Source organism: Theobroma cacao, chromosome 2 (assembly GCF_000208745.1).
Source record: "Theobroma cacao cultivar B97-61/B2 chromosome 2, Criollo_cocoa_genome_V2, whole genome shotgun sequence".
Taxonomy (NCBI): Eukaryota; Viridiplantae; Streptophyta; class Magnoliopsida; order Malvales; family Malvaceae; genus Theobroma; species Theobroma cacao.
This window is the reverse complement of record NC_030851.1, coordinates 1,750,038-1,763,918: the sequence shown is the minus strand read 5'-3', so window position 1 is coordinate 1,763,918 and position 13,881 is coordinate 1,750,038. Positions and strand designations below refer to the sequence as shown.

The window sequence follows — 13,881 nt, the reverse complement described above, 5'->3', positions numbered from 1 at the left end:
AAACCTTGAAACCATTTATTGTTAAAACATATTAAGCCAATGGCAGCCAAACTCTCAGGATTAATGATTAGTCTTACTTGGACAGCTTTTCTATTTTCTATCCCTTTGACTGACAAGTTTAAATTAAGCCAACTATCATGTCTTCCATATGAGACAAACACAAATTCTTCATTTTAGACACTTTCGTGGATTTCTTTGAGTTATTTTATGTGAAACCCTGGAAAAAACCTTCTGGTTTTATGCTCTTTTTTCAACATTGAACACTAGCACAAAACCTGTTGGAAAAAGGGTTAAAAGAAGTTAAAAGAAATTGCCAAAGCCAAGCTGTTTCTGAGCTCATTGCAAGCATATATAAGGCAACCTTAACTAACAAGTAAAATCACAGCAAACAACATCCGAGAGAAACCCAAACAAGAAGTGAAAAGGCCAAGTTAGAGCTGTTTTCTTCGTGTCAATTTTTATTAAACTTCGAAGATATGGTTGATCAGGTTATATTGGGAGGAGTTATAGCCTCTCTTCTTGGGGTTGTTCTGTTGCACCACATAAGAAGAAGAAAGGTGAAGGGAGCTTCTTCAATGGGGATTATTCAAGGGAATGAGTGTTTGGAGAGCTCTCAGAATGAAATGCTATCCGGGTCAGAGATAGCTACTACAAGCACAGATATAATCATTGTCGGAGCAGGCGTTGCTGGTTCAGCCCTTGCCTACACTCTTGGAAAGGTAACAGTTTCTGTCTGTTTGGTGACAATTTGTAGAGTTTTATCCTTACAGTTAGGGTCATGTTAGCTAGTTAACTTCTACTTCGACAAGTAAGTAGTAACAATAGAGCTCATCCTGGTGGCTGTCGCGTCATAAACAATCCTTTAAAATGTACCCAGAGTCTTCATTAGCAAATATTTTTTGGCAACAGTCTCTTCTGATAACTGGATCAATAAAATTTGTTAAGCAGACACCTCATTCTTCTTCATTCTTCAACATTTATGCAGGAAGGACGTCGTGTGCGTGTCATTGAAAGAGACTTGTCTGAGCCTGACAGAATCGTTGGTGAACTGCTACAACCAGGAGGCTACCTCAAGTTGATTGAATTGGGCCTTGATGGTAAGCAAGAAAAACTTCGATGACCAACATGAAGTTAAAGCCATCTTGCTTTAATTTTAACCCCCTTTTTTGTTTTTTCGTTTTTTTAATCATGGTTCATCGTGTGCCTGTAGATTGCGTGAAGCAGATTGATTCTCAGCAAGTGTTCGGATATGCTCTTTACAAGGATGGAAAAAATACTAGACTGTCCTATCCATTGGAAGGATTTCGTTCGGATGTGTCTGGCAGAGGCTTCCACTATGGACGCTTCATACAAAAGATGCGTGAGAAAGCTGCTTCCCTCCCCAAGTACTCATCCTTCACCATTAATTAACTCTGAAAATACAATAAAGTAGAGCAATTATGCGTACCAATGTTTCCTGTCATTTCTCAAATTCTTATTTCTTAATTTTCTTTACAGTGTGAGTTTGGAACAAGGTACTGTGACATCTTTAATCGAAGAAAAAGGAACTATCAAGGGAGTGACCTATAAAACCAATGATGGCCAAGAGCTGAGAGCGAATGCTCCCCTCACAGTTGTCTGTGATGGTTGTTTTTCAAATTTGCGACGCTCCCTCTGCAACCCCAAGGTAAAGATTCTTTTGCCCATCTAAATCGGCAATTTGGCATGGCACAAAGTGTCCCCATGTGAAAATTTAATCTCTATATTCAAGAACCCAGATTTGATTTCTCATATGATTAAGTATCCCATTTCAGGTTGATATTCCCTCTTGCTTTGTCGGCCTGGTCCTGGAGAATTGCGACCTTCCATATCTGAATCACGGGCATGTTATATTGGCTGATCCTTCACCTATCTTGTTTTATCCTATTAGTAGCAATGAAATCCGCTGTTTAGTGGATGTTCCTGGCCAAAAGGTCCCTTCCATTCCTAATGGTGATATGGCTCAATATTTGAAGTCTGTCGTGGCTCCTCAGGTATTATTACCAGTAACTACTATCTGGTTGTCAAGGTTTTCTGTTTTTCAATCACTGATGCATGACCAGTTTTTCTGTTTTTCACCAGTAATGTGGGCTAAGATTTACATAACATTCAACCGGAGTTTTTGATATCAAATAGGATAATCTAAGCTACCGAATCTTTCTGTCAATCTGATTCCTACTAGTTCTTAATATTTTAAAACGATTAATTGGAACATTCCAGATTCCTCCAGAGCTGTACACTTCTTTCATATCTGCAATTGACAAAGGAAACATAAGAACAATGCATAACAGAAGCATGCCTGCTGCTCCATATCCCACTCCTGGAGCACTTCTGATGGGGGATGCGTTCAACATGCGACACCCTTTAACTGGTGGAGGAATGACTGTGGCTTTGTCTGATGTTGTTGTACTTAGAGATCTTCTTAGACCCTTACGTGATCTCCATGATGCTTCTGCCCTCTGCAGATACCTTGAATCCTTTTACACCCTCCGTAAGGTAGGAACTACAAAAGAAGGGCACATATTTCCGGTCAAATACATCTGCTACAAGCACATTGATTAACAAGGTGGTGCATAATTCTTTTTTGCAGCCGGTGGCATCTACAATAAACACATTAGCCGGTGCCTTATACAAGGTGTTCTGCGCATCCCCTGACCCGGCAAGGAAGGAAATGCGCCAAGCATGTTTTGATTATTTGAGCCTTGGAGGTGTATTCTCCAATGGACCAATAGCTCTCCTTTCAGGCCTGAACCCTCGTCCTCTAAGCCTAGTCCTCCACTTCTTTGCTGTGGCTATCTTTGGTGTTGGACGCTTGTTACTTCCCTTTCCTTCACTAAATCGCGTTTGGATTGGTGCCAGATTAATTTCGGTGTGTGCTCATCTCTATACACCATTCCTTGTAACATCCACCAGGAATTATTCATTCTTCTATCTGATCTGATCCAATTTTCCATTTTGTTGTCAGGGTGCATCAGGCATCATTATCCCTATACTCAAGGCTGAAGGAGTCCGACAGGTTTTCTTCCCTGTGACGGTGCCAGCCTACCACAGGGCTGCTCCTGTTCACTGAGACAGTCAGAAGCTGGAAACAGGGTAGTTTCTACATAATCGAGTTCTTTCCTTGCGAAAATTGCAAGGTTGGGATCAATGTAATTGCTATATATGAAAAGAAAATGTATACCTTTCTGTATTTTTCCTGAACAAGTAGGCATCTGCAATGTGCCTAATCCTGTTGCAACAAGAATTTTCCATTTGAAATTGAAATGGTTTTCTCATTTAATATCCACCCCCAACCAAATATATCTGAAAAAGTTAGAATGTGAGATGAAATTATGGGAGTTCTTTTTCTGAAAAGAAACTTTGAATGAAGATTATCAATGATTCTTACAAACTCCATTCATATTGTTTTTTCTAAAGAAAAACAAAAGAAATTCTCCTATAATTAGATTCAATTATAAGTAAAAAATAAACATGATATGTTGATAAGTTATAATAAATGATAATGTGACATTTCACCTTTCGTGTTAACTGAACATAAAATGACAAATTATAATTTGACTAATGATAGTTAGCAATATTAGTTATATAAATTTACTTGATCTAAAATAAAAATAAAATATTTTGATTAAGTAAAATAAAAAAATAAAAAATTAATTAAATTTTTAAAAATAATTTAACTTTTTTAAAAAATATATAATGACATGAATAAATGGCAACCTGTAAACAGGGTTACACTCCATCGTCCATAAATATTTGTTTTTTTTACTGCCACGAAGGTGAAAATAAAATTTTTGACTTTGATATATTATATTAAAATTTGAAATTTTTATATAATATAAATATTCGATGGTTTTTAATATGAAAAAATAAATAAATTTGAAATATAGAAAAATGGGAGTATTAAATCATGAAAAATAAGAGTATTAAATGTTCAAAAAATAAAAGAATATAATAGTACAATTTATTTTAAACCCATAAAAAATTGATTAAAGAAAAAGGGAAATTACAATATAAATGACGGTATGACGGGAATAGCCTTGTTTAAAAAACAAATAGACAATAACACCCTCACTATGACCTATTCAACCCTACTCTTTCTCCAGATTTCCGAAACTGTTATCCCCAATTCTATCCCTAGAAGAAATTGAAGATTTACTTTCTTCTTTTTTGGATTTTTCGGTTGTAACCTTCGCCTTTCAATTCTATTTAAGGTCAGTACAAACTCATTCGAATAACTAAATATATTGAAAAAAATTTATTTTTTTTTTGCTCAATGATTGGTCTTTATTTCGTCGATCTTAGTTTCCGCCTGGAATTTATTTTCTTTCTCTTTTTAATGTTGAAATTTCCATTTTTTGAACGTAATGTTATCTGGGTTTTGTTTGATTTTTTCTTTCTCTGTCTGAATATGTTGTTATTGGCATGGGAGTGTTAATGGGAAAAAGGTTATAATGGATTTTTTTTTCCTTTAAATTTTCAAAAATTTTGCAACTTTTTTTGTACTTAAAAGGTAAAATTTAGCTATTAAGTGACCTGGGTAGTCTTTTCTGATTTTCCTTTCTGGGTTTTCTTTTATTGACACATTGGGTGAGTGAATTTGAGCTCAGAGGGATGTATACATTTGAAATTAAAGGCATAATGTGTGTTTTTGAATTACAGGGACAATTCCCATTGTAATTGCTGTAATAAATTAACTTGTTAAAAAAATTAGGGTTTTACATGAATAACATTTTATTATGGTACATGTGGTTCCCGGCCTGGTTTTAATTGATTTTAATGAAATTTTCATGCTTTAGAGTAAGATTGCTGCTTGCTGGTATGAACACTATGTGTTTTTAGCAATTGATTGTCTTCAGGAAGGATGGCATAATTTCGTTTATTCGGTTAATATAGTTAGTCATTTATAGGAAATCTAGAATGCTTCTGTGTCTACTATCCTTGGTTCTCTCCTAGCAATACATTGTATATTTCCAATGGGAATTGCGTATTTCTTTCTTTGGTAGTTCGTGAATATGGCAGATACAAATCATGTGAATCGTACCTTGTCAAACTTTCCTTTGTTCCATGAATTTTCTTGTTTATCTAGTTGATAGTATTAGTAGTACTTTGTGCAGAGATCCAATTATATTCTTTTCTTTTGTTAATGCAAATCAATACTCCATTCAGGAATCTTAGGGTCTTCCTTGGATGAAACCAATGCTTTCCTTTGTATGACTTGAAATATGTTCCTTTCTTTTGCAGACCTTTTTCTGATAATTATTCACTTTATTGATTATTGTGTTCATGTGGAGCTTCTTGAATGGTTGTGCGTTGACTTCAACAAAGTTCGTCTTATTAACTTCATTTCCCTGAGCATAAATATTAACTTCCTTGCCATGCCAGGTAGGACGAAGCTGATTAGTTGATCATTACATGGAAAGGGTGGAGTCTTAATTTTGTATTAGTTGTTCCATGGGAGACCACAATTTCTTTGTTGGTCAGGAGTTCCTTGATGTCAAGGCCTTCCGTAATGCTATTAAAGAAGCTGCCATTGCACAACACTTTGAGCTGCGTATTGTAAAAAGTGACCTTATTCGTTACTTTGCAAAGTGTGCCACCGAAGGATGTCCATGGCGCATTCGTGCAATTAAGCTTCCTAATGCCCCAACCTTCACAATAAGAAGCCTTGAAGGATCACACACTTGTGGGAAAAATGCACAAAATGGGCACCATCAAGCTTCTGTAGATTGGATTGTGAGTTTTATAGAAGAACGGCTGCGAGATAACATCAATTACAAACCAAAGGATATATTGCATGACATTCATAAACAATATGGGATCACTATACCATACAAGCAAGCTTGGCGTGCAAAGGAACGGGGACTTGCTGCTATTTATGGCTCTTCTGAAGAAGGATATTGCTTACTTCCTGCTTATTGCGAGCAAATAAAGAAAACCAACCCTGGAAGTATTGCAGAGGTGTTCACCACTGGTGCAGATAATCGGTTCCAGCGGCTCTTTGTTTCCTTTTATGCATCTATGTATGGATTCTTGAATGGATGCTTGCCAATTGTTGGGCTTGGTGGAATTCAGCTTAAAAGCAAATATCTTGGTACTTTGCTTTCAGCAACTGCTTTTGATGCTGATGGTGGGTTGTTTCCACTTGCATTTGGTGTTGTTGATACAGAAAATGATGATAGCTGGATCTGGTTCTTATCAGAGTTGCATAAGGCCTTAGAGATGAATTCTGAGAAAATGCCCCAGCTGACTTTTCTATCAGATGGACAAAAAGGCATCATAGATGCTGTAAGGAGAAAGTTCTCAAATTCTGCCCATGCATTTTGTATGCACCATTTGACTGAAAGCATTGGCAGAGAGTTCAAGAACTCACGCCTTGTTCATCTTCTCTGGAAAGCAGCATATGCTACAACTACTATTGCTTTTAAAGAGAAAATGGCTGAAATAGAGGAGGTTTCTCCTGAAGCTGCAAAGTGGATACAGCAATTTCCTCCATCCCGCTGGGCATTGGTATATTTTGAAGGGACGCGTTATGGGCACCTCTCATCAAACATTGAGGAATTTAATCGGTGGATTCTTGAAGCGCGGGAATTACCCATAATCCAGGTGATTGAACAAATTCATAGCAAATTGATGTCTGAGTTTAAGGACCGGCGAATTAAAAGTAGTTCATGGTTTTCTGTGCTTGCCCCTGCCGCTGAGACGCAAATGCTAGAAGCTATTAGCCGTGCATCAACTTATCAAGTTCTACGGTCAGATGAAGTAGAATTTGAGGTGATATCATCCGAACGATCAGACATCGTGAATATTGGGAAACATTGTTGTTCTTGTCGAGATTGGCAACTTTATGGAATACCTTGTTCACATGCTGTTGCAGCACTCATGTCATGCCGAAAAGATGTATATTCTTTCACGGAGAAATGCTTTACCGTGGCCAATTATCGTGAGACTTACGCAAAAGAGATACACCTCATTCCTCAGAAGATTGAATGGAAGAAGATCGGTGAGGCTCCCATCCCCATGGATGAGGATGCTCAAGTTGTGCGACCACCCAAGTTTCGTCGGCCACCAGGTCGTCCTGAAAAGAAACGGATATGTGTAGAGGATCTCAATCGTGAGAAACACACAGTGCATTGTAGTCGGTGTAACCAGACAGGGCATTATAAAACAACTTGCAAAGCATAGGTTATGAAGGGTATCGAACAGTTCTAGGATCTAATTTTGCACTTTCATAGATTGTAGATTATATCAAAAATAGTGTTGTTGTATTAGGGAAAACTTATTGCTCGATGTAAAATAGGAAAATCTCGATTGTATCTCTTTCAGAATGCATGTAAAATGGGAATGAAATTGAAATTGAAAGGCCCCAGGCTATCATTTTGCTATTCTGCTTATAAGGCCACGGTCTAGACTTACTCTGCTTTGTTCGCTCAAAGTATGCAAAGAATACAGTAGATTGGAACAACCTGTCCCATCATCTTATTATATAGATAAAAGCCACGTTTCGGTAGATGAAATTAATTTTACATGCTAAACGCTCTGCGTTTCTAAGGCATTTCCTGAACATAGTTCCGATGAGATATCATGATCAATGGTCCTCAAAGAAAAGAGAACAAAAATCATAGAAGCAGCACGTCTTTCATCTCAGGTCCAGAACTGAGATACCCTAAACCAGTCAAATGCTCTTGATTCAATTGTAAAGCTGCTTGAATCTTCTGCAGGCTTCCAAGACATTCTCCCGGTGACCAAATGCACTAACCCTGATGAAACCTTCACCACCAGGTCCAAAACCACTTCCAGGCGTAGTAACAATGTGGGTCTTCTCAAGTATCTCACTGAACACATCCCATGAGTTTCGGCCAGGAAAGTGAACCCACACATATGGAGCATTCTTTCCCCCATACACTTTAAACCCAAGCGAGTTAAATGTCTCTACTATAATTTTGGTATTTTCTTTGTAGAAGCCAATCACCTCTTGCATAGCCTGCAAGGAAACAATAACCAATCAGCATGCTGGCATGCAGAACATCTGCTGTATAGGAAATTTTCAGAACATTACAAGCTTGGCGAAGTGAACCAACGAACATTTGAGAATTTCTTCTCTTGCATATTTTGATAATAAAGCCAGTAAAGGACACTAACCTCAAGCCCTTCAGGTGAAAGGCAAGCCAAGCCACCAGCTTGGGCAATATTAGACGCACCATTAAAGCAAGTACAAACAATACGGTTGAAGTCCTTGGCAACGGGAAATCCATCTGAAAATAGAAGCTGTTTTGGAACAATAGTCCAACCTAGACGAACTCCAGTGAACCCAGCATACTTGCTAAAGGAAGCTGTTTCAATTGCGACCTACAATAAGAATAAGGAAATTTACATGTCAAACATACATTTATCTTTTATCACTCTAGATAACAAACACAAGTGAAGGAACAAATTATTAACTACCGGATTACCTCTTTTGCTCCAGGAATTTCGAAGATAGAGCGTGGGTTATCATCTGACATATAAATGGCATATGCAGAATCATAGACAATGATAGACCCATTGTCCTTAGCAAACTGAACTAACCGAGTCAATTGCTCTCTTGTTGCAGCAGCACCAGTAGGATTGTTTGGTGAACAGAAAAATATGATATCTGTTTTAGCAACAGTCGATAAATTGGGAAAAAATCCATTCTCTGGGGTACACCTCATGTACTCAATATTTGCATACTTCTCAACATCCTTTTGAAACTGTCCCGTCTGACCCATGATAACACTGGAATCTACATAAGCCTGCATGCATAAATTTGAAATTTAGAATAGCAAATAATAAAAAAGACACATGAAAACCAATTTTTTTTCTTTTGCACTGAAGTGTTTTCCTCTTCCCTCACTCCATTTCTTTCTTAATTTATTTCTTCTTTTTAATCCATCTCAATCAGAAAACAACCTCTGCTCTGATAGTTAGAAAACCATTCTGCCAACAGAATGTGCAAGCAGGTGCTGACACCATTTACCTGTTGGGGACAGTGAAAAAGCTCTTTGCTTTCTTTACCATCTGTTATTTCAGTCATTGTTACAGACCCAGAACCGAACATAACAAGTGCCAATGTGATCTCACCAACACAACTAACATGCCTAACTACGTAAGCTGTCAAATATCTGAATTAACATATCCAGATTATAATGGGGTAAACCAAGTGATTGCATGTTTGAAATAGAGAAGTGAGATTGGAGTAGATAAATCAGAACTTGACAAGTCTATCTAACTTTCAAATAAACAAATGGAAAACATTGTTGGTTGAAGCTTCATAAAATATAGAACCAGAGCAACCCAGCATGATGATTTGACATTAGAATATGATAAAATAAATTGAAAAAGATTGACACATTAACAAAAGGAAAGAAAAGTCCTTCTACTTCATATCAATATGAATTACCGGGTATGATGGGTCTTGCACTGCCATTGTAACATTAGATCCAAAAACGACCTGCACCCAAAGTGAAAGCAAAACCACCATGATTAATTCTGATAGACAAGTTAATGTGCTGTGAATCAACTACTTCAAGAAAAGGTAAGGCAAAGTACTTGCTAAGAAATCTCATAATAAAATCAAACCTGAAGGCGAGATATATCACATTTAGCACCATCTGAGACAAATATATCATCTTCCTCAATGCCAAGGTTGCTATAAAATGTTGAAGCAAGTGCCACTCTCAATGCCTGCAGACATAAACATTACAGTTGTGTCTTCAAACATAGTATTTCACATCAAGAGAATGTGTAAAATATATCAAAATGCTTATGCATAACATTAGTGGCTTCTTAGTTGTCCCGATTCAATCCACTCAGTGCTTTAGTTTATAGTTGACAAATAAGCATTAGTAATTTGGTACCACCCCACCCAACATATTTATGCATCTAAATAGTGATAAAATCAAAACAGAATTTTGTTAATGAACTTCAAACTGAAATATCTATAAAGACTCAAAAGTAAAACATACTTTTTCACCTTGTTCAGCTCCATAACCACTGTAACCCTCCAGTGTAGACAATGCTTGAGATCTCTGTCAAATAGAGAATAATTCAAATGGATATCAGTATTGTATAATCATCCATTGATCCAATCACTATGCCGAAACATAAATGCTCCACAACAGATTTCCTACAAAGTAGGCTTGAACAAAATTTGACATTAGTAGTGAGACATCTTGGCTGGAACCAGATATTGTATCCCAAAACGGACAAGAACATGGGAGACATACCTTAGCCATTGCAGAAGTAATAACATCTGGAATAGGTTCAGTAGTATCACCAATTCCAAGACTTATCACTTGGGCATTAGGGTACTTCAGCAAGTGTGCAGCCCTTCTTCTGGCAACCTATTTCAAAAACCATTAAAAAAAGTATTTCAACAGCGAATGAATAAAAGTCTGGAAATGAGAGCTGAGCAAACTTTTTCTTTATTAATAAAAAAAAGGAAAGAATACAGTCAAAGACTAAAGCATGTGTGGAAACAGGACATGCTATAATCTGTATTTCGAGGGAAAAAGTTGATGTATAACACCAATGGAAACGAAGACAAGGTTACTAGAATGGAAAGTGCCACAGACCTCTGGAAACAGGTAACCAGCTTGAAGCTTGGCTATGTTTGAATTGCGAGACACCTTTGTTTTGTAAGCTTCAAAACAAACAAACAACCCGCATAGTACCATTTTTAGTCCTAAAATCATCAAAATTCAAAAGGACTTATAGAAAATAAGAAATACCATTACTTAGTCATTTGTGCAACTACTCATGAATTGTTGCTCTTAGTAACATTACCAACTCAAGGCATTAGCTTTCAACCAAATAAGCCTAAGTTTTCATATGCCCAAACTGTATTGCAATAATAATAATAATAACAAGGCACTAATAAATAGGGGAAAAAAAAAGGAAAAAGAGTGAGCACCAGTCTGCTGCTGTTCTTGAGGAGTGGCAACACATTTACATATTTTAATGCTTTTCACTGGAACTGAAACACTCTGGCTCCTGCTGCATTATACCCAAAAAGGTAAATTCAAAACTGGGAAAACTAACCAATTGAAATGATAAAAGACAAAAAGAAATGGGCATTTCGTTTTCTCAAAAACCAAACAGAGCCAAGAAAATCAAAAGGAAAAAAAAAAGAAACAAAAAGTACCTTGAATTGAAGCTGGTTGGAGCTAAGAAAGCAGAGGAAGATGAAGAAATCATGGAAGTTGATAGATTGCTCATCAGAGACATTTTCAGATTTTCTTCAGGAAATACTGGAAAAGCTGCTTCCCTTCACGGCCGGCGGAAAGCAGAGATTAAACCCTAGTATTCAGCTAAGTCAGCTTAGTCAAAAAAAAGAAACATTAGTCTGACTAACCTAGTGCCATGTCATGTGGGACCCGTTTCTTTGTCTTGTTTCTATCTGACGTGGCAAGTCTTCAGCCCACGCGGAAAAAAAGGAACAAAATTTTTAATCGTGAATTAAAAAAAGAGAAACTTTTTAAATGTAAGCAGCCCCGTTCAGAATCAAAGCTTGCCCGGTCGGTCATTCCTCCCCGATTGAGAGAGCTAGGGTTAGGGCTTTCGATATTGCAAAGGAGAAACGGTGCGGCTGCTTCAATCGAATCGGATTTTTTTCTTTTTCATTGCATCGGTTCATCCATTGATTGGGTAAAGTTTCTTTTTTTTTTCTTATTTTTTATATGTATTTTACGGAGAAATTAATTGTCTATGCTAATGTCGGTTTCCAATTGGGATTTTGGGATATTGGAAAAAGATCAAATTTTGAAAAAAACGATTTCCTTTGCCGATGCTTGTGGATAAGGCCAAATGAATTGAACTTGGGCTGTTAATCTTTCATGCGAAATCTCAGATTTTCCTTTTGACGTTTGAGCAATTAAAAGAGTGTAGTTTTTGTATTTGATCATAGTTTTTGAGCGGGTTCTTTTTGTTTTTGGGGCATAATTGTTCTGACGTGGATAAATTCCTGCTGGGTGTTATAATTTTACAGATTTTCTTTAGTTGATTTTGAATTATTAATGTGTGTTCAATGGGAACTGCATCTGTTAACGCATTTGGATATGAATATGCTTTTGCAGCCTTAGATGGATCTGGAAACAGAAAACAGAATAGCTGCTATTCTTTTAAAAGAAGCAGCAGAACTGAAACGACAAGCTGACAGGGATGGTGTTCATGTTTATCTTCAGCAGCCAAAAGTAAGGGGACGTCCAAATTCACGATTCCTCACTGCAACTGTGCTTGGTGTACAGCAAGGTGAGTTATTTTGTTGCTATATTAAGCTTGCATTTTCATCTGTTTGATTCTACAGCTCGGTGATTTACAATTGAAAGTGGGTCCTAACCTCCTTTTCTTGCAAACAAGTTCAATAGCACGTTTAGGTTACTTTGAGCACTGTTGATCAGTAAATTCCAATCTGGCTAAGTGAAAGAGAACAGAGCAATTCTACATACCTTAGGAAAGGAAAGAGTGTTTTGAGTGGTTTCAGAAAGCATAAGTGTGGCACACATGCATGCAAGAATAATAGAAATTATAGAAACATAGAATGATAATCTTTTGATTTTCTCCCTATATTTCTGGAACACTGAATTGGGATGGATCTTTGGGACCAGCTATAAGGTCCGTAAATATTAGAAAGGAATCTTTGCAATTTATGCAGATGTTTCTCTTGCAAAAGTTTTTTCTTTCTCCTTTGTGATTTTGTTTCCAACGTTGAATGTTGTCTGTGTCTATTTCTTTCCCCATCTTTTTAGCAAATCGAGCTGTTGAAGTGAATGAGATGTGGCGAGTTCGACAAAAGGAGCTGGAGCTAAATAATAGGCTAAAAGGAAGATCAAGAGATGATAGCAGGCATAGCAGGAGTGATGGGGACATTAGCAACCCCTCCAGAAGCACAAGCAGGAGGCCTGACAGCAATGCTAGTGCTTCATGCTCATCAAGCAAGAGAGTGGCAGAGAGTAGTTATTCAGGGGAAGATGAAGGTCTAAGAGACGAGGAGATTGAGGAATTTCTCAACTCAAGGTTTGTACCTGCACCTGCTATAATTTTTTGCCACATTTATATGCAAACTATTGTTTTGGGAAGAATTAAAGGTTTGACGTTTATCTTTGCTACATATGTTATTAAGATTTTTATCAGAAAAGTTCGCTGGTGAAAATCTTATTGAAAAAATCTATTGACTGAAGAACCTGTTCTATGATGGCAGGATCAAGCGCGGTCGAGGTTCTATAGGTTCAAGGATGGATGAAACAGGACCCTACCTACAGACAAATTGCGACTCCCCCGTGAAGCTGTCAACAAGCCCCATTGCAAGGGAACATCGTGTAACATTGGGTCCCGAGAAGCCTTCTTCACTGAAGTCTGATGAGGAGCTCCATGAGCATAGACGGAAGAAAGAAAAGGCTGGTTCTGATAGGAAGCAGTCTAGGAAGCACAAATCTAAAGAAAAATCTAGAGAAAAGAAAAAGAAGAGGAAGGAGGAATATAAAAGTAAACATCGCAAATAAGTAATACAAGGGTTTTAAAGAAGGGTTTTTTGTTCATTTATGTACTACCAACAATAATTTGTTGTACAAAGCTAGTTTCTACTTCTACGATGATTATTAATCTAATGCAAAGAATGCATGCTTGAACGCGAATGCTGAGTTTTTTTTTCTTCGCCCTCTGTTTTATACTGAGACGAGTAACTTCAAGTCAACTTATAAGTTATTGTCCGTTTTGATGTATTAAGATTTAATTTATTTTAATACATAATCAAGTAAGATTTATGGCTTTTCTTCGAGATGGCGACATTATGCTTATGCATGTGTCATGAGATCATTATTTTTTTTTCAAAAAATTAATTTACACATC

At 37.1% G+C, this 13,881-nt stretch overlaps 4 protein-coding genes across 6 annotated transcripts; 3 read left to right on the top strand and 1 right to left on the bottom strand.

The window, feature by feature from the left end:
• Positions 204 to 3,298, top strand: LOC18607297 (squalene monooxygenase). Its single transcript, XM_007041378.2, has 8 exons — positions 204 to 719; positions 986 to 1,097; positions 1,211 to 1,385; positions 1,498 to 1,666; positions 1,794 to 2,012; positions 2,239 to 2,514; positions 2,609 to 2,887; positions 2,984 to 3,298. Exons 1-8 carry the CDS (start codon positions 477 to 479, stop codon positions 3,086 to 3,088), a joined length of 1,578 nt encoding a protein of 525 aa, XP_007041440.1. The 5' UTR covers positions 204 to 476; the 3' UTR covers positions 3,089 to 3,298.
• LOC18607296 lies at positions 4,097 to 7,400 on the top strand. 2 transcript variants are annotated; one of them, XM_007041377.2, is made up of 2 exons: positions 4,097 to 4,229; positions 5,401 to 7,400. In XM_007041377.2, the coding sequence occupies exon 2, from the start codon at positions 5,470 to 5,472 to the stop codon at positions 7,198 to 7,200; it is 1,731 nt and encodes a 576-aa protein (XP_007041439.1). In that variant the 5' UTR covers positions 4,097 to 4,229; positions 5,401 to 5,469; the 3' UTR covers positions 7,201 to 7,400. The 2 variants fall into 2 exon arrangements, with proteins under 2 accessions (XP_007041439.1, XP_017971082.1); XM_018115593.1 differs by having other exon boundaries at positions 5,260 to 7,400.
• On the bottom strand, positions 7,472 to 11,352 carry LOC18607295 (LL-diaminopimelate aminotransferase, chloroplastic). 2 transcript variants are annotated; one of them, XM_018115595.1, is made up of 10 exons: positions 11,180 to 11,352; positions 10,949 to 11,028; positions 10,611 to 10,678; positions 10,263 to 10,379; positions 10,002 to 10,064; positions 9,616 to 9,720; positions 9,437 to 9,487; positions 8,469 to 8,789; positions 8,158 to 8,364; positions 7,472 to 7,999 (listed from the first exon to the last, which is right to left on the bottom strand). In XM_018115595.1, exons 1-10 carry the CDS (start codon positions 11,260 to 11,262, stop codon positions 7,706 to 7,708), a joined length of 1,389 nt encoding a protein of 462 aa, XP_017971084.1. In that variant the 5' UTR covers positions 11,263 to 11,352; the 3' UTR covers positions 7,472 to 7,705. The 2 variants fall into 2 exon arrangements, with proteins under 2 accessions (XP_017971084.1, XP_017971083.1); XM_018115594.1 differs by having other exon boundaries at positions 10,949 to 11,031; positions 11,180 to 11,339.
• On the top strand, positions 11,518 to 13,667 carry LOC18607294. Its single transcript, XM_007041375.2, has 4 exons — positions 11,518 to 11,682; positions 12,111 to 12,285; positions 12,783 to 13,050; positions 13,235 to 13,667. The coding sequence occupies exons 2-4, from the start codon at positions 12,117 to 12,119 to the stop codon at positions 13,533 to 13,535; spliced, it is 738 nt and encodes a 245-aa protein (XP_007041437.2). The 5' UTR covers positions 11,518 to 11,682; positions 12,111 to 12,116; the 3' UTR covers positions 13,536 to 13,667.

What these genes read in the sequence shown, in the direction of transcription:
- LOC18607296 (XM_007041377.2), top strand. Translation starts at nt 5,470, where the DNA reads ATGGGAGACCACAATTTCTTTGTTGGTCAGGAGTTCCTTGATGTCAAG.
- LOC18607294 (XM_007041375.2), top strand. Translation starts at nt 12,117, where the DNA reads ATGGATCTGGAAACAGAAAACAGAATAGCTGCTATTCTTTTAAAAGAA. An exon ending in TGTGCTTGGTGTACAGCAAG is followed by an intron (nt 12,286 to 12,782) that starts GTGAGTTATTTT and finishes CCATCTTTTTAG; the next exon opens with CAAATCGAGCTGTTGAAGTG. An exon ending in GAGGAATTTCTCAACTCAAG is followed by an intron (nt 13,051 to 13,234) that starts GTTTGTACCTGC and finishes CTATGATGGCAG; the next exon opens with GATCAAGCGCGGTCGAGGTT.
- LOC18607297 (XM_007041378.2), top strand. Translation starts at nt 477, where the DNA reads ATGGTTGATCAGGTTATATTGGGAGGAGTTATAGCCTCTCTTCTTGGG. An exon ending in GCTCCCTCTGCAACCCCAAG is followed by an intron (nt 1,667 to 1,793) that starts GTAAAGATTCTT and finishes ATCCCATTTCAG; the next exon opens with GTTGATATTCCCTCTTGCTT. An exon ending in CCTTTTACACCCTCCGTAAG is followed by an intron (nt 2,515 to 2,608) that starts GTAGGAACTACA and finishes TCTTTTTTGCAG; the next exon opens with CCGGTGGCATCTACAATAAA.
- LOC18607295 (XM_018115594.1), bottom strand. Translation starts at nt 11,262, where the DNA reads ATGTCTCTGATGAGCAATCTATCAACTTCCATGATTTCTTCATCTTCC. An exon ending in CCAACCAGCTTCAATTCAAG is followed by an intron (nt 11,032 to 11,179) that starts GTACTTTTTGTT and finishes GGTATAATGCAG; the next exon opens with CAGGAGCCAGAGTGTTTCAG. An exon ending in GAGCTGAACAAGGTGAAAAA is followed by an intron (nt 9,721 to 10,001) that starts GTATGTTTTACT and finishes TTATGTCTGCAG; the next exon opens with GCATTGAGAGTGGCACTTGC.